A 17960-nucleotide genomic window follows, 5' to 3' on the forward strand; every position below is an offset into this window, starting at 1 on the left:
TTTTTATCAAGCCTCCAACAACCTCTTCTTGGCTCTCCTTTTTTCCCCTCCAGGTTTAATATACATGCTCCTGAAGCACATGGTTGACCGTTACAACCTTTACTATGCTTATCTCCCTGCCAAGCTGGAGAAGAAGATGCACTTTGCAGCTGTGAATCAGGCCCTTGCAGCTCCGATTCTCTGCCTTTTCTGGCTCTTCTTTTTCTCGTTTTTGCGGTTAGGTAAGTATCACCTTGTTCCATCTAGAAGCTGGTCGTACCTCTCTTGCCAACTTACCCAGATTACATGTTAACTTTTGTAGGCTTTGTGGGCTTTCCTTTTTGCTTGCATAAATGGGAATTCGCGGTGGTTACTTGTGGTACTGAATTACACAACGTTGGCAGCTTACACAAGATCATCTGATGGAGGTGGCTCATGTTAACTTAAAACTGATAACATGGAGCTTCGTATTTCTTCGTTTTATAGGAGATCATGTGTTTCCTAAATCTGTAGAGTTTGAATTGGCCAGCTGAACTGTGGAATGGCAGGCAATAAACATCATTAAATAAAACAAAAATCTATTCAGAATTAACTCTTTCTAGTAAGGCAGCCTCTGGCTTCACTACCTGAATTTGAGTAGTCTGTGCATGAGTTTAATTTGCCTGGGTGAATTGGCTACTGCCTCTGTTGTACTGCTCTCATTTAGAAAAAAAACAACAACGTTAAAGTGTTGGTTAATGCCAGTAAGACTTGTGTTCTGTGTCATCAGTCATTTTACGTGGTAGGCTGCAGTGAGATGGTGGCTCTCCTCCATATTGTACTTTAAAACCTCATGTTTTGTGTGTAATTTATTTTAAAAATGGGGACATGCTTTATTTTGCAAGTATTTGGCCTTGATAGTAGTGGCTGTGGTGTAGTAACAGCTCTGACATCAGAAAAAGTAGGCTATAGCTTATGGCTTTTTATCCATGATATAGGAGGAAGCATTTGGTGTGGAACAGGGATGCCAGTGACACTGGAAGGAGCTGAGCTTCGCTTCTTGGGAAGGAGGCCATTTATATCTAACTGTATTTTGCCCTCTTCTCTGCCTTCACAGCACTGGTGACAAATGACTGTGCTTGTGTTATGTTTTTCTAGCACACTAGTAGTGAAAAAGATACTGCTGGCAGATTGTCATTTAACTTCAGAGACAGCTCCCTGTGGATGTAAGAGCCACTCGGAACAATTGCTTCAGGCTGTTCATGGATTTCAGCAGATGTCCATGCGTTACTTGCATGTTTGAGAGGTGTTTGGATTTTTCCTCTTGTTTTGAGTGCCGTCTTTGCAACCACAAAGACCAACAAATCCATGTCCTCTAAAATAACAGCAGAATTTCTAGAGCATGCTTTAGAAAAATCAACTCCAAACACACAGCAATTCATGTGCCTCTTTAATTGTTATAAAGGAAAATTCTGGTGTAATAACAAATCTTTATAATGATGTTTTCTGGTTCTGCATTTGCGGTGAAACCATCATTTGTCATGAAAGTGTAATGGAAAACACAGACTGGATTACAATGCTTGGCTTGGTCAGTAGAGAGGATCCTGTTTGCAGGATGTTGTTTGGTGGTTTGTCGGTGCATGGGGCAGTCTAGCCAAGCAATGTGAGTCTGAGAGGTAGGAACTTGAGATTTTGATTTCATTAGCATTGATTTCATTTCTGTTCCTTGTGCCAAAGAAAGGGAAGGAGGGGGAAGAGTGCCCTGCTTCCTTATCTGCTAAATAAATCGGTTGATGAGTGTGTAAAGCTTGATTGCTTAGTCATTGATTGGTGTAGTTTGCCTGGTATGGATATTTCGGTCTGGTTGCAGAGTGCGGTATTTTCTCACTCATTATTATTAATGTAAGGCTGGATCAAATATCGCTTGACTACATCCAGAGGTGACAGCCTGTACTGGTGTCAGCTGTTTCCTTCTCAGTCGCTGCTCTTTTCCCCAGCTCTTGTGCCCTCCATCCACTCTACACCAAAAGCACTACTGGGCCCCTCACCACCTCTGTCTCCTGGGACAGTTGCTGGTGTCCCATGTTCTCCAGAGCTGGCAGCAGGGAAAACTGAGCTTTGGAGATTATTTCTTCCCTCATCTCTGCTATTTGCCTTGTGGTTCCCACCAGACATTGGCTTTGGTGTGGACATGCCTCATCAGAAGGTAAATACTGATGTAACCTGCACATGTGAAAACCACCTCTTCTCCAGGGCATTCTGGAATACCCGTAGGGAGGGTTTTTCACTTCCCTTTTTGGTTTGAACCATGACATGTTTGTGGGGTTTGGTTTTGTGTGTGTGGTGTTCTTTCTCTCCCCTCATGAATGGACCTGCACAGGACTTCTATAACCAGCTAAAAAGTAAAACTTTTCGGTGCCACTGCCTGTGCTGGGCTTACCACAAAAATATCTGAGGGTTGGGGTTGTCTCTTTTGACTAAAGAAGCTTGGAAACAGCTAGGGGTTTTGTCGTTGTTGTTTGCTTGTGGGGGTTTTGGTTCTTTGTGTTTGTTTGGTTTTTGCCTCCTAATGTAATATTTAAGTCCTCTTTGCTGCAAAATGAGAATTTTTTCAGAATATTTCCCCAGTGGAACTGAGGGATTACAAGTCACTGTAATCATTATAACTTTTTCCATACTAGATGCTGCTGCCACCTTGTTTCCTGTAGTCTCTCTGTCTCTCCTCCCGCCTCTGAAGAAAAACTTACTGTTCAGCTTAGTTCATATTTACGCAGTTTCTTCTCTTGTTCATTTTCCTTGGCTTTCAGTTGTGTCCATATTTTATCATGATGTCCAACACGGACAAGGCTGCCCAAGTTGAAGGTTCAGTATCACCAAATTGTTTTGTATAGGTACCGGAGTCTCGCTTCTTTTTCCCATGTTTTGTGATAGCATCACACTATTGACTGCTTTTCAGTTTGTAATCATCAGTTGTATTCTGCAGTGCTACTGGCTTGTTATCTCTCATACCTAAATTTCATTTTTCCTTCCATATTGTCGCTATTTACAGTTTTCTGCATACAGTTTCATCTCGCATTTTATTTTTAGTCGAGTTGTTTTTTCTTTTCCCCTGGAAAGAGCATGGAGTTGTGTAGTCTGTCAAGGTCATTTTTGGTTTGGTTTTTTTTCCCTATTATTTCTTTTTCCTTTGGGTTGTTTGCAGGCCATCTAGTTTAGTGCCATCATTACATTTCATAAACAGACTCTATCTATATACATTTCACAGATCATTAATGAAAGTATTTTAGAAGTGGGTCCAGAATAAATGGCTGAGGGAGGAAGAGTTGCTCTGAGTCTTGTTTATCATTCAAGTATTGTAGCTGCCTTTCTTGGCCTTTAAGGAAGCTGGGAAAACAGCTTGCTCAGCAATTTTACCAGTTAGCGAGCTTTGTGCATAACAGGGTTCTCCTGTTTGTGGCTGGAAGTGGTGTGTCCAGTGCTCTAAGGAAAAACAAAACCAAAAAAAAAAAACACAACAAAACAAACACAAGGCTTCTGAAAATAGGGAAGATAAAGTAAAAGTTCATTTGTTATTTTCCTGCTATGTATTTTTATATTGTATTCTCTGAATATTTTTCTAGGCTTTAAAGCACCTACAACCATGTTTACCTTCATAGTCGTCAACATCACAATTTTTATTTGCTTGGCTTATACTATTTTTGGCTGTTTTAAGTACCTGAGCCCACTGAATTATAAGGTAAGTGATGGACACCTCACACCTTTCAGCACCTGCGTGTGTGCTTGGGGTAGCACCAGCTATTTCTGCTGGGTTGTTTTGTGCCTTCTTGCTGGAAGCGTCTGCCCACAAAGGTTCGTTCCTCCAAGATAGCTAAAGAGGGCTGATAGTAGCTGTCTGTGATAACAGGAACTGAATTTGGAAGGAAAGAGCAGTATGGAAGAATTGTGCAAGAAGATTGGAGGAGAGAGCAGCAGCACTGCACAGAGATCTCTCTGTGCAGATTTTGGGGCACTTACAATCTTTCTATACTGTTTTGACTTACCATTTTGATATTGTCTCTCTTCTTTTTCCCACTTGTTACTGGTTACAGATAGAAGAAATGCATGGTGAAAGGGCAAGCAGCACAGATGCACCAACCATCCCAACATCTTCTGTAAGAACTTGAGAGTTTCTATTAATACCTTAACGCTTCCTAGAAAAACTTACTTTCTCACCCTGCTTACCAAAGAGCTCAGGTAGCACATATTAGTGTGAATGGACTGTGGGACTTCCCATATGCATGTGGGACCAGAGAGCTGTGCAGCTGGGCTCTGTGGCTGTTCCAGAAGTACCTTCGGCTGACCCGTTAGGAGTAGTTGAGACACACTGCTTGCAGCAACTCTGTACGCTGTGTTCTGGGCCTTACACCAGGCAGATCCTCACTTCTGGACAACTGCCAAGTGCAGACAGTTGCTGCTGCTTTGTGATCTTGAAAGTTGTGATGCATAGCAGGTCTTAGCTGCCATGTCACTAAAAAGGATGTAGGACTGAAGTGCAAGTAGAGGCTTTGTGCCAGTCTACATGTGTTGCACTGGGAAGCATCCATTAGGGTGCAAAAAGCCTTCAGTGTTAAGGTGAAGAATGGGAAATGGATGAAAAGAAAAGTGGTGAGGGGAAAAACTATCCTGGGTGAATTATCCCAATGTTATACTTTGAGAGACTAGTAAAATTCTTAACGCTTGTGCTTTCAGATGTACGTCCCCCGAGTTTTGCATCCTGATTCTACAGAAAGGACGATGCTTGCCCCTGAGGAGCAGCAGCAGTCATATGGCACCATGGGCAACACTAGTTCCAAGGCAGAAGGAATCATAAGCTATTCTGCTGGACCTGCAATCACTGAGCCGGCATCGAAAAGTTCAGTTTGAATGCCAGGGACTAACACGAGGTGGAGCACTTGGTCCAGGTTTAGGAGAACTAATTCCCCACTGCCACCTACTAAGTATTCTGTTTAATTTACATATTCTTGCCTACAAAAGAGGTACAGAAATAATTCATTGTGTGGTCTGCAGCTGTGTTTGGAGATGAAAAAGCAGCTGCCTTGGGCCTGATTGTTTTCCATGCTGTCGACACACACAGCGTGGAACAAACATGTGGAGCACAGAGATGCTGATCCTCAGGGACTTCACTTACGCTATCTCACCACTTGCCTTATGAAGATAACTTATGCTGCTTTATAGACAACTGGTCACCAAAGTAAATGCAGCTATTAAAAGCTGTCTTGTATTTATTCAGAATAATTCTAGCTTTAAAAAAAAATGTTAAAAACCCCCGTTAGTATTTATAAACCTCTCGGGATATGTTAAATCCTGAGGTGATGTCACTTTTGATGAAAATGCTATTTCATGGGCGCTGAGGATGGCGTGTGGGTCTCTCCTCTTGCCACCAAAAGTAGTCAGTGTAGATTTGACCACGTTACTTTTTTTTCCTTTAAAGAGATGAGGGAGTTACTGTGCACTTGAGTGCTAAAAATACTAAAGCAAAGAGACTGGTGTAAAGAAGGGAGCAATTTATCTGATACTGTTTTTATATATATATTTTTGGAGGACGTTTAGTTTGTTTCTGTTCACTATTTTTAAGGGCCTTCCACAATGCAAGTTCACCTGCCAGCAATAAAGGATGTAAACTTTTTATCTTTCTTTTAATCTTGGGTCAAAATGACGGATCTCTGGGTTTTCTCTATAGTGCCAAATATATGAACTGTAAGATAATAAGTTTTTAAATTATGCAGTAGGTGCCAATTTATTCCAAGGTACATTGTGTCAAAGTGTAACAATCACAAAGCAATAAAACACTGAGTTCAGAGAAATTTCAGGCTGTCTCGATTGATTTATTTTTTTTCTTTGTGTATTGAAACAGCTCTTTTGGTAGCTGCCTCACAGCATGGTCAGTGTCATGAACTGTTCCTAAGAGCACTGTCATGAGGCTTAGAATGACAGTGTGTCCCATGAGAGATTTGAATACTTTAAAATCGCTCTAGGGAATGAAACTTGGTGACCTTTGGGTAGCAGAATGTTTTTGCCCTCTGCTTGTCTGCTCATTGTTAAACTGTTAGTTCCTGAACTTGACCTTTTCTAGCATGTCTGTGAAGCAGCATCATCTTGAGATTGGAGTAGAATTTGTGCCATAAACAAGTGCGTGCGGATGTTCAGTGTCTTGCAGGGCTGCCCCCAGCTCCCCCAGCCCAGCGCTCTGGACAGATGCTGAGCAGGAGACCTGCCCTGCTGCAAGAAGGACCCTGCAGAGTGCTGATAACGCTGATGAAGAGCCTGTCCTGTTAAGGTACATCTAATAATCTAAGTCAGTACCCTCTCGTACAAAACTTGCAATAACCACCATTTAAATAATTTCAACAAGTTTTTTTCCTTCCATTCACGTGAAACGGTATTCACAACCCGCTTTATGTGCAGACAAGCACAAGAAACTGGACGTCCATGAGTTAACATTTTTATGTTGATTGTACATTTATCCAACTACCTGCAAGAGGTCTCCTAGCTCTGTAAATTTACAAGATCTTCTGGTTCAGCACGTAGGCTCGCTGCCTGTATCGCTAACTTTTGGATTCTTCACTTGGCTTCAATAATCCTCACGTGAAAGTTGAGCAGCAGCCAACTGCTGATATTCTTGATAAAAGTATCAACACTTAAAAAAAGAACCCTTAAAACACACAAAAGAAATTCCTGGAGTCAAAACTGAATGAAATCAAAAAGTTGTGGAGAAAGACAACATTTTAATAAAGGTTTTATATTCAAAGCCCGTTTTCTCTTGCCATGTCTTTTACAGAGTGCTACTACTTCGAATTACTTATATACTTTTCTTTTGAGAGGGACTTAGTTTCCTCATTCCTCTTAACCCGAGTTAGCAGCTTTTCAATGAATTCCTCTTGGTTCTTAAAAGGCAAGTGAGGAGCCCTTTCTAGTGGGTTTGTGTCAGACTTCTAGACTTCTTTATCACTTTGGTGTTGCAGTTTAGTGAGGGGGTGGGGGGGGTGTACGTGTGTGTTCAAAGGGGGGCGTGTTTTGATTTTTAGCAATCACGGTATTACTAGAAGTGATATGTACACTGAGTATTGTGAGGGTTTTTTTAGTGACCATGGTATTATGTGGTGTGTACCCTGGATACAAACTGCTGTTTAAGTTTGGTGTTTGAGCCAACAAAAAAGAAAACCAACAGACTTCACTTTTTTTTTTTTTACTTATCCCTGAGTCTCTCATACAGATGTGCAGACAGAAGGAGGAGACAGAGCCTGTTGTATTAATCAGATCAGGGGTCTGTGGTTGTTCTGACTCATTTCCAGCTGTAGCACTCCATCTCATACAGGATCTGCAGAAGCAGTGGATGCTCGATGTATATACTAATTGAAGAATCCAATAAATGATTCAGCTACCACACTTGATCTGTTTACAATGCTGACACTGTGGGATTTTTATGCTTTGTGGTGTAACTTTTTTGAACAAGTGACCTTTGATATTCATTGTGAGATTCTATATGTCTTATTAAGGACACAAACTTTTGATAGTCGGATTTCCTTTTTGCGCTTGGAAGGATGCTGAACATCGGTAGTGGAGCTCCTGGTGGCTGGCACAGGTTCAGCACAGATTGGGCCAGCTCTCCTGTGAACTTGCATAAACCCACCTCCAGTCACACTAACGTAATTCTGATACAGTGTACGGAAAACCTGCTGGGTAATGGGAAGTTGCATCTTGCTAAAGAGTCATTGCTGGCATTTGGGGAACCGGTTCATGTGCCTGATGGGGAAGTCACCTGCGTATTTCATTTTTCATGGAGCAGCCGCTCTTGTTTGCCACTGTACTCTGTTGCAGTCAAACTCCCAGAAATGTTTATGGTATTGGGACATGCATTAGTTTAAGTAAAGGCTGGAATCACTTATTAGTAAATTACCACAAGACCTCCATGTATAGCAACACACAAATTAAAGGCTGGTTTATCAGCTTTGCTATGTTGTGCTTGCTTTCCTAGTATCTTTTATGTCTTTATCTGAGGGCTGGAAGTAATTAGGAAACTGCACTGACTCTAATTCATTCCTTCATGCTGGTGGATGTCTCGGAGAGGATAAAATTAGATCAGCAGGAGAAAGTCCTTGCATTCCTTGCTGAGCCTTAGAGAAAAGCTGAGGGATGGAAGTCTCAACAAATGTGGATATTGGCTGTGCTGGATTTGAAATTCATATTTAAAGCCATTGCACATTCTTTACTGTTCTTTTTATAAATCTTTTGGCAGGAAGCCTAAGCAAATGGCCCAGCTGGAGTTACTGATCGTAGCTCCCAGAAGCCATATTTGCCGAGATCCCGCGCCTGCTGCTCGCCTCGCATTGCTCAGTTGGAACAACTCCTCCCCCTCCTCGCTCCTCGCAAAGTCCTTCCTTGGGTTCTGGCAGCTGCCACCAGCAGTGCTCCTTTGGAACCTGAATCCTGGACAAGTCTGACACTCACACATGAGTCAGTCCTACAGCGTGGTCTGTGATGCCATCGCTGTGATGCAACCGAGGGGACAAACTCTCAAAGTTGAAGAACAGAGCCTGTTTGATATTTTTACAATTCAGTTTACTTCTGCAAAGACTTCACTATAGATTACTTTCTTCCATAGTGAAGAAAATGCCATGTGGTATGCTGAGACTGTAAAAAAAAAACTTGGCTTGTGTAGGTACACCTACCTCTGTGCCAGTTCCAGCTTATTCTGTTTCTGTGCCTGGTCTGGTTCACCTCCAGCCCTGTTACAACACATCCTCAGCACCCAAGTGATTGCAATTTCTCATTTGCATCAGGTGCACACGCTCATTCTTTGTTTTCCTTTGGGCTTTCCCCATGTTTCAAGCCCAACGCAGACCTCTGTGCTAAGCTTTTAAATGCTTCAGTGTAGCACTAGACCATGTTCTTTCTGTTTCTTTGCAGAAATCCAGTTCCCAGCTGTGCTCACCTGCAGGTGTCAGCAGAAGAGCTGAAACTTTTCTCAGGTCTGATCTACAGGTAGTTAATTTATTAGCATTTGGATGCCTTTTACTTTCATGCATTACAAGAAGCTTGTCCCAGGAGGAGCAGACCACAGTTGTTCTCCTGGCTCTTAGCAAAAGTGAGGCGAGAGGCACGGGAAGATTTGGGAAGATGAGGTCTTTGTCTGTCACTAACACAAACACACATCCATTGAGTACAAAGAAAAGATGCACTTTATTGTCTCTGAACTGCAACAATACAAGGAAATACTTTTAATTCCAAATGATGCCCAGGGTCATAACACTCAAAGAGGACACGTGTCTTCTTAAACTGGCCTTGCAAATTCCTTCTCTGTCTAATCTAAGGACTGCTCAAATGATTCTGCTTGTCACCTGTCTGTAACAGCTGCAAGTGCTGGTTTCAGATACTTCAGAGGTACTGAAGTTGTTCTTTCTGAGGACAGCTGTCTGACACATCAAAAGGGAAAGGAATTGACCAAAAGCAGACACATTGCAAATTGCACAATTATAACAGAACAATCTTCCCTCTAATTTTTGGTTCTTGGGTTAACTCCTGGCTCTTGCTGTACCCTCATGCTATTGGTCAGGCCATTGCACCTCAGCTGCAGCAAGTGCAACTTCCCTGTGCTCAGACACAGAACTGCTGGATTATCTTCACTTGTTTGTTATCAGCAGAGCCTGTAAGCATTTGTTGTTTGGAGAGTGTGTATCAAGATCAGCTGTCTTTCTATTGCATGTACTGTAATTAGCTTTTAATTCTTTTGATGAAACAGCAAATGTGGCCCAATGAATTAACTGGTGTAGTATACAAAGCTGTTTATCCTTACTCAGTGTGCCTCTGTTACTAATGTGTTTCAAACAGGAGCCTGCAGTAGAGGGTGACTCTGGATTCCTGGTTGAAAACAAACGTTGCATTCCTGGAGGAGAATTTGGTCCCATCTGTAGCAGCTTATTTCCTGCCTTCCTAGGTAAGTTCTGGTGTAAAACGTATCTGATCTTCTCACCTTCAAATGGATCAAAAGTCCCACCTCAACCAACTTGTATGGCTAATGGAAAGTAATACTATGTGGTGTTAAATAAGGATTTCACTAACTTAAGTAGCTAACTATATTTCTAACTTCAGTTCTGCATGGAATATTCTTTCCACTAAAGTTCTGGTTTGGAAGTGTCCATAATGATTAGATTTCCTCAAGTCGGGTTAGATTAATAGTGTGTATTTTAAAAAGACCACTTCTTACTACTGTATTTGACTTCCTGCTCAAAAGCTTCTCTTTGTTTTGTGCATGCTTTTTTTGCCCCGCTCCCTTCCCTCCCTCCCCGCCAAATAAATAGGTAGAGATGATATTGTCTGTCAGGGAGAAATTATATTAATTCTGCTGTAACCCTCCTCAGACCTTGAGTTACCTCCTGCTGGATAGATGTTCAGAAGGTTCAGTATATTGTATTTGTGTCTAAAACGACCCAAATTCTCCGATTCTTAGTTGTCATCTCTCTGAAATTGGTTTGTCAGCATCTATTGATATAAAGTTTGTGGTCTTCAGCAGTCCAGAGCTTCATCCCATCTCATTTCCCTATGATGTGATAGATGTGTGATACATATAATATAACACAGATACGATAGTGTCATTTTAGGGCCTTAAAACACTTTTATCTTCCAGACTCTAAACTCATGTTTATGTTTAGGTCTTACAGTAAACCAGCTTTTTCTGAGAAGTCATAGGACAGTAGTTGCAAGATCTGATAGCCTCGAATGAACGGTCTGTACTAGGTCTGTGCGTGGTATTCAGGTGGGAATGGGTGGGACTGTAAATAGCCCAGAAGAGATGGAACGTTTCACGTCTTTTTCTAGACTCAGTGGTTAATTAAGTGCTGCTTAATAGTTAACGAAGGTCCTGTTCTCAAAAGTGATGTTTAAAATAGAGTTCTGGAAATCAAATATTTGGTATGTCATAAGATACCCCTAAATAAAATCGGAGCCAGAATTTGTTACCTGCTGTGTGGTTGTGAAGCTCCGATTTTTATGTAGTGATGCAAAATACTGTAAGTTTGTGATGGAATTCAGGGACTGGGTTTGAAAGGTATCTATCTGTTGTGCTTCTCAGATGCTTATTAAAAAAAAGAAAAGTTGCAGTACAGGAGGAAGACTGAGAGCAGAGGGAATGTAAAACAGATGCATTTTTGTGCACAGCTCACTTTCCTTCTGTATGAGAATCTTTCATGCATTTAGTGCTGTTTTATACTTGTCTTTTCAGATCGATTAGCTCTGTTACAGCCTGCTCTCTTGAAATGTAAAGTACCAAGTTGCTGCTTTCAAGTGAAGATGTTCCACGTCAAAACTTATTTTGAATTAGATTTTTTTTTCCTAAGGCAAATTGTCATTATATTTTTTCCCCTTCATCTATAGACATAGAAAAATAAAACCAGCAGCTATCGCTACATAGGAAAATGGAGAAGGAAGTGATTTAAAGAATTGTTAAGTACTGTAATTTGGATACAAGCATTTAATTTTTTTATGACAGGGTTCTGGCTTCAGAGAATGGAGTAGGCTTTTCTTATTATCCTATACTTGATGTCAGTAACTTCAAAATTGTTCCTTACAATAGGAAGAATTTGTTCCTTACTGAGACCAGAAATCTGAATCTGCTGGAAGACAAGGGCAAAAATTGAGAAATAAATCAGTTGTGCACTTTTTAAGAGGAATCATTTAGGCAATTATTTCTGTTATTTAGGTTCGAAATGGAAAAGAGAGAGTGGCAAAGGTAGGAGAATTAATTATATTTGTGTTCTGCAGTGGGTTCTTCTGCTCAGTTTCTGTGAGATGTTACTTCATTCCTCTTTGTCTCTGGTTTCTCAGGAAGATTGAGAATGTATTCTGATCACTGCAAAAATTTTTATCAGCCACAAAAGACTGGGAGTAATACAAAAAAAAAAAATCCATGGAGACAAAAAGGGCTGCAAAATTGGTGAAAGGTTTGTAGAAGAAGCCATATGAGGAGTAGCTAAAGTCACTTGGGTTGTTCAACCTGGAGGAAACTGAGAGGAGAGGACCTCATGGTGGCTACAGCTTCCTCACCAGGGAAGGAGGAGGGGCAGGCGCTGATCTCTTCTCTCTGGTGACCAATAACAGAACCCAAGGGAATGGCAGGAAGATGTGCCAGGGGAGGTTTAGGTTGGACATTAGGAAAAGGTTCTTCACCCAGAGGGTGCTGGAGCACTGGAACAGGCTCCCCAGGGAGGTGTCACGGCCCCAAGCCTGACAGTGTTCAAGAAGAGACTGGACAACACCCTCAGACACATGGTGTGAACTGTGGGGTTGTCATATGCAGGGACAGGAGTTGGACTCGATCCTTGTGGGTCCCTTCCAACTCAGGACATTCTGTGATTCTGTGAAAAATGCAGTGGCGGACCTTAGTTCCCTTGAGACTCTACAAGGATTTGTAGAACTCAAGAGGTCCAAGTGTATTTACATACAAACTCACCCCAACAATTCAGGCTTGGTTTCAAAAGAGCTTAAGAAGTGCTAGAAGATAAAACTCTTCTTAGAATTCTTCCTTTTGCAGAAAATTGAAAGCTTAGGAGATGTGCACTGAGCAGAGGTGAGATCCTACAAGGCAGTGATGGCTGTAGCCCAAAAGTGAGAGGAACCACTTAGGTTCAGATGGAGCAGAGCTGCATCCCAAGCTTATGAAGTCATGCTGAGGGCTGCCAGACAGACGATGGGAAAAACGTGAGCTGGGCTGGGCCTTTCCCTGCTGCAGAGGAAGGTGCTGACATCACTTGTCTGACTGCCTCATAGAATCATAGAACAGTTTGGGTTGGAAGGGACCTTCAAGTCTCATCCAGTCCAACCCCCTGCAATGAGCAGGGACATCTTGAATCAGATCAGGTTGCTCAGAGCCCCGTCCAGCCTGGCCTGGAATGTCTCCAGGGATGGGGCATCCACCACCTCTCTGGGCAACCTGGGCTGGTGTTTCACCACCATCATTGTAAAAAATGTCTTCCTCACATCTAGCCTGAATCTGCCCTCCTTTAGTTTAAAACCATCACCCCTTGTCCTATCACAACAGGCCCTGCTAAAAAATCTGTCCCCATCTTTCTTACAGGCCCCTTTCAAGTACTGAAAGGCTGCAATAAGGTCTCCCCAGAGCCTTCTCTTCTCCAGGCTGAACAACCCAAACTCTCTCAGCCCTGTATTTGGGGTGGGACACGTCCACATAGTCCTGTGCAGTGGACAGCCAGGGACTAAGCAGCAGTAGGTGGATTGCGTTAGAAAGGAAGGATAGATGGGGTATTTATCAGGAAAACAGTATCAGCAGGACAGGCAAAAGTTGTTTTTGCATTGGATGTGGAGCAAGTGAGGGGGGCAAGTGAGGGACCGGGAGGAATTTCAGAGCTGAGTGAGGGGTTTCTTTTGTCACCCCCCCGGGCCGGGCCCTCACTGGGCGCAGAGCCGCCTGCAGCTGCTGCCACTGCCAGGGCCAGACAGAGCCCGTCGCTTGGCCCTGGGGGCAGGCGGCTTCGCAAATAGGACATTGGCCCCTTACAGCTGCTGGGTCAGGCAGTGCAGGCAAGGTGAAGCCGTCGGTTTCCCTCCTTGCACATCTTCGGTGCTGTTGAAAGAGTCGTGAGTCAGCCTTCACATATAGTTGAGTTTGTCATGTTGGTACCTTTGACTCGCTGGGCAGTTGAGTCTAGTCTTGTCTTCTTGTGTTTCTGTTCACCTCTGTGCTGCGCTCCCTCTGCACTGCTCATCTGCAGTGGTTTGAACCATTGCTGGAAAGGGGGGTTATCTTTCTTTTTAGAAGATAGAAACTCATCACTTAAATCTCATTTATCTTTAATCCGATCTGCAAAACTGCAGATACTCAGTTACAAAACACAAGGGAGAGCATGAGTGTCCTTCTGAACATCTTAAAATCCAGTCAGGAAGGTATTTTGAAGACTGAAGTTTGGACTACGTCTATCAAGGGGAAAGAGCTGTCACTCAGCGCAGATCTGTTTATAAGTACTGCTCTCCAGAAGACAACTGACAATTGTAATGGGGCTAATTCTTCTGGCAGCATTGGCATAACACCATCAGGGCTGTCTGGCACTGCACAGGATATTTCTTCCATGGAAGAAAACTAATCCCGAGTAAGACTGTTTTAGTGTGAGTTATGTTCCTTAAAGTGCTATTACAGCAAGTAAAACAAGTGGCATCATTTCTCAGTGTTTTAAAATAAGCTTTCCTGAAATCAATATGGATTTATTCCTTGTCTCTTCCCACGATATCCAGAACGATCTTTCCATTCCCCTTTCAGACGAAAATGTATCTTCATTTAACGCATATTATGTATTGCACCTGCTGTAAAACAGAGTGTACATTTGATTGACTATCTTGAACTGATCAGTCCCTGTCCCCAAGCAATTCTTGCTGACTCAGTGGTGATGAATAGTGCCCCACATGGATCTAGATCTAACTGTGATGCCAGACTTCACACATTCCATTTTTCGCTAAACGATGGTTTAACTTCCTTTTTCATATGAAAGTGTGATTTCTCTTCATTTTTTTTCATTCATCTTTTGAGTAATGCCTGAGTTTTTTGCTTAATGTACATGAAGTCTTGTCTTGCTTAGTTGCATGAGATGTCCAAAGGCTGCAGGTAGTGGCTTTTCCATCTCAGAAGCAGATACTTTCCAAAGCACTTCAGCTGGGGAGCGGAGTGTAAATTCTGTTTTTTTCAGTGGCATCTCTCTGATTCTGGACCTCTTTTATCCAGCCTCTTTGTTGGCTGTAATGGGCTAATTAAAAAGCAGGTTTTTTAGGTCAGCTACTTCTGGTTTCAGAGTGGGATAAATGCACGTTTTGGAGCAACTTACGGAGGAATGGCTGTTAGGACAGCAGTTTGTTTGAGCAGGGACTTTGGGGCAGCTTTGGTCTAGAAATGGAAGTTTCACCAAGATAGGGCTCTGGAGCAAAACAGAATGTTTTGAGCATCAAAAAAAACTGCCCTGGTGAGGCTGCATCTGCAGTACAGTTCTGGGCTCCCCAGTTTAAGAAGGACAAAGAATTACTGGAGGGAGTCCAGTAGAGGGGTATGAAGACGATGAGGAGCCTAGAGCATCTTTCTTATGAAAAGAGACTGAGAGAGCTGGGTCTGTTCAGCCTGGAGAAGAAAAGGCAGAGAGGGGATCTCATCAATGTTTGTAAATGTCTCAAGGCGGGGTGTCAAGAGGATGGGACCAGACTCCTTTCAGTGGTGCCCAATGATATAGTAGGAGGGGCAGTGGGCACAGACTGAAGCACAGGAGGTTCCATCTGAGTATGAGGAGAAACTTCTTTCCTTTGAGGGTGCCAGAGCCCTGGAACAGGCTGCCCAGAGAGGTTGTGGAGTCTCCTTCTCTGGGGACATTCAAACCCGCCTGGACACATTCCTGTGTGGTCTGCTCTGGGTGAACCTGCTTTAGCAGGTGGGTTGGACTGGATGATCTCCAGAGGTCCCTTCCAACACCAACCATTCCGAGATTCTGTGATCAAAGTGTCACCCCATTCTGGGTTCTTCTGAAGGCCGTAGTTATTATTTCAAAGAGCCTAATTCCCAAGAAACAGCTTAGCCAGTCCAACAGCAGCACATTAACAGTTAGAGTTGATGATCTGAAAGTTCTTTTCCCACCAAAATGACTCTATGATTTGGCCTTGTTAAAGGAAATTGACTGTCTGAATGGCAGGTACTCAGCTGGCTCACTTAAATAAGAACAAGCATAACAGAGCAGAGTCCTTTCTTACTGCTTTTTACTATTGCAATAATCTGATATGCAGTTACTTGCTAACAGAAATGTTAAAACTATTTTTGATTATCTGACTGGCTTTTGCACTACTGCCTGTGGTACTGTAGCAAATAATTGCCCGTTAGCCAATACCAGAGTGTATCAGGAGTGAGTCTGGATTCACTCAAGGTGGTTGTCAAATCCAAATCTGGGGTTGTTGGAGAGTTGCCCCTGCAGGAAGACACACAGGTGCTATCAGTAGCCCACAAACACTTCATTAGTATTAAACCTCACAGGCAGTGGGGATGGGCTGTGTTTTGCTAAAAACAGATTATTATTTTGAAAAACAGGAAGGGGAATTGATGGCAGGCTTTACAGCTGGCACACAGCTGAATTTTATAGTCTTTCACACTGTCGTATTTCACTGAATCTTTGTATCTAAGTGCAGGTAAGTAGGTGATGAACACAACAGCTTCTGATAGCTGTGAGCTTAAGATTTGAGAAGTGTGATACCAGGATTCAGAACAGCCTTTGCTATCTAACAGGTGTTTGTTTGATTTTTAAGCTTCTGCATCCCATACCTTTTTTGTCCAGATTTTTTTTCTCTTTTGGACAGTAGCTGATCAAACTCGTTGTGCTGGATTTAGTGTCTCAGCACCCATTTTCTATGCTCAGTAAAGCTGTTAGTGTAGGCAGTTCATGTTTGTAGTTGGCTGAAGTGCACATACCTGGTCTGCAGAGCAGAGCAAGGACGTGCTCACTTGCTATCTCTGTTCATTATCATTGTCTCAGATTGCTGAGCGCTGTGAGGCACTTTTAAAAATAGAAAGGTTCTACAGGCTCTTGGGTTTTTTTGTCCAGCTCTCATTGGTGACTGAGCCTGGATGAGCTGCTGTAACAGAATATCACAATGCAGAGTCCTGATGTGCTTCCTTTCATCGAGGCTGGGCCCCTTCGAGCTGATCTGCTCCAGAAGGGTGAGAGAAAACGTTTTGAGCCTTCTACTCACATCCGAAAATGTGTTTGGCAGGTATCGTCTAGCAAACTTCCTTCCCACTTACTTTATCTGCATTGTGACTGAGCAGTCCCTGGGGAAGCATTCAGTTGTAGGGGGATATGGCAGCGCACCGAGCACCACAGCAGATGTCTGCATGCGCGTTAAAGATGAGAGAGGACGATCTCCTGCTCTGAAACGTAAGGCCACACAGGGGACAGAGGTAAAGCAGAAACAAATAGTCAGAGGTCGAGACTTGAACAAGAGGGAGCACAGTGATGCCTGTAAACAGCTGTCCTTGAAGAGGTGAGCAGATTCCTCCTGAATAAGCAACCTTTTTTCAGTATATTGCAGGTGAAACAAGTTTGGGGAATGGTCTTCTCTGAGAAGAGTCTATTTTAGACAGAGTGAATGATTGTGTATTTTCTTCCTGTCTATCCAAAACAGACCAGCCTGAACCACACATTTTGCAAATGAGAACACAAATTTTGACTAATGAAAGCATTTACAAGTAAATGTAGAATTAGTGCTCACTACTAATCTAGAAGCAGTTAGCTGCGTTAACAAATTCAAGTACAGTTTTGAAGGTCCAAGGCAGCACTGCAGTCAAATTGTGCAGGGAGACCTGAGAGCTGCTCTGCCTTCCTCCACTCGTGCCAGGTGTAGATGCACAGAAGGTGGAGGAGGAAAGGTAGTGAGAAGTCTTGTCTCTGCTCAGAAAGCTGACCCAAGCTGGTCCACCACCAGTCTGTGCCAATGATTTTCTGCCCTGGCATATCAGGTGGCTTTGAGCACTGAGATTCATATGTGCCCAGCAGGAGCATTGGCTTGGTATTCTCGAGTCTAAAGCCCTGTGGGACAGTGCAGGGCTCTGCTGGAGTGACTGTTATTTAACAGCTTCCATTTCAATTAATATTGTGAAATAATACTAATCCATCCAAGTGTTATTGGTGGATTAATTCTTCCTTGTGCTTGCAGGGATAGGGAAGTATATCAGAAGTGACTGGAGAACAAAACCATACTGAAATCAGTCATCTGGATACAGTTTAAGAGTGTTTGAAGCTCAACTGCACACACTAGGGACTGTTGCTGGCAAAAACATACAGCCCTTCACATTTAGTTTCCTTTGAGCAGTTTGCCTTCAATCTGACCTTTGTAACAGATGCAGTACAGAATCCGTAGGTTCTGAATTGACACTTCTTTGCTGTCACCAAGCAAACCCTCAGTTATTAAAAAATTCAAAAGAAACACACAGG

General features: G+C 42.8%; 1 protein-coding gene and 1 long non-coding RNA gene across 7 annotated transcripts in view; both read left to right on the plus strand.

The window, feature by feature from the left end:
• The window catches only part of TMEM63A (transmembrane protein 63A), a 33386-nt gene extending 27585 nt beyond the window's left edge, over positions 1 to 5801 (plus strand). For 5 of the 6 annotated variants that reach the window (XM_065835245.2, XM_065835244.2, XM_071805943.1 and 2 more), the window contains 4 exons: positions 54 to 221; positions 3579 to 3694; positions 4047 to 4109; positions 4687 to 5801. In XM_065835245.2, the coding sequence (XP_065691317.1) occupies positions 54 to 221; positions 3579 to 3694; positions 4047 to 4109; positions 4687 to 4860 (521 nt within the window). In that variant the 3' untranslated portion in view covers positions 4861 to 5801. The remainder of the gene's footprint in view (positions 1 to 53; positions 222 to 3578; positions 3695 to 4046; positions 4110 to 4686) is intronic. The other variant, XM_071805945.1, reaches the window with a different exon arrangement.
• A 3613-nt stretch (positions 5802 to 9414) lies between these two features.
• On the plus strand, positions 9415 to 17833 carry LOC136099260 (uncharacterized). Its single transcript, XR_011738179.1, has 3 exons — positions 9415 to 9643; positions 9826 to 9931; positions 16572 to 17833. It is a non-coding gene; the product is annotated as an uncharacterized lncRNA (long non-coding RNA).
• Positions 17834 to 17960: the final 127 nt, after the last annotated feature.

Source organism: Patagioenas fasciata, chromosome 3 (genome assembly GCF_037038585.1).
Source record: "Patagioenas fasciata isolate bPatFas1 chromosome 3, bPatFas1.hap1, whole genome shotgun sequence".
Taxonomy (NCBI): domain Eukaryota; kingdom Metazoa; phylum Chordata; class Aves; order Columbiformes; family Columbidae; genus Patagioenas; species Patagioenas fasciata.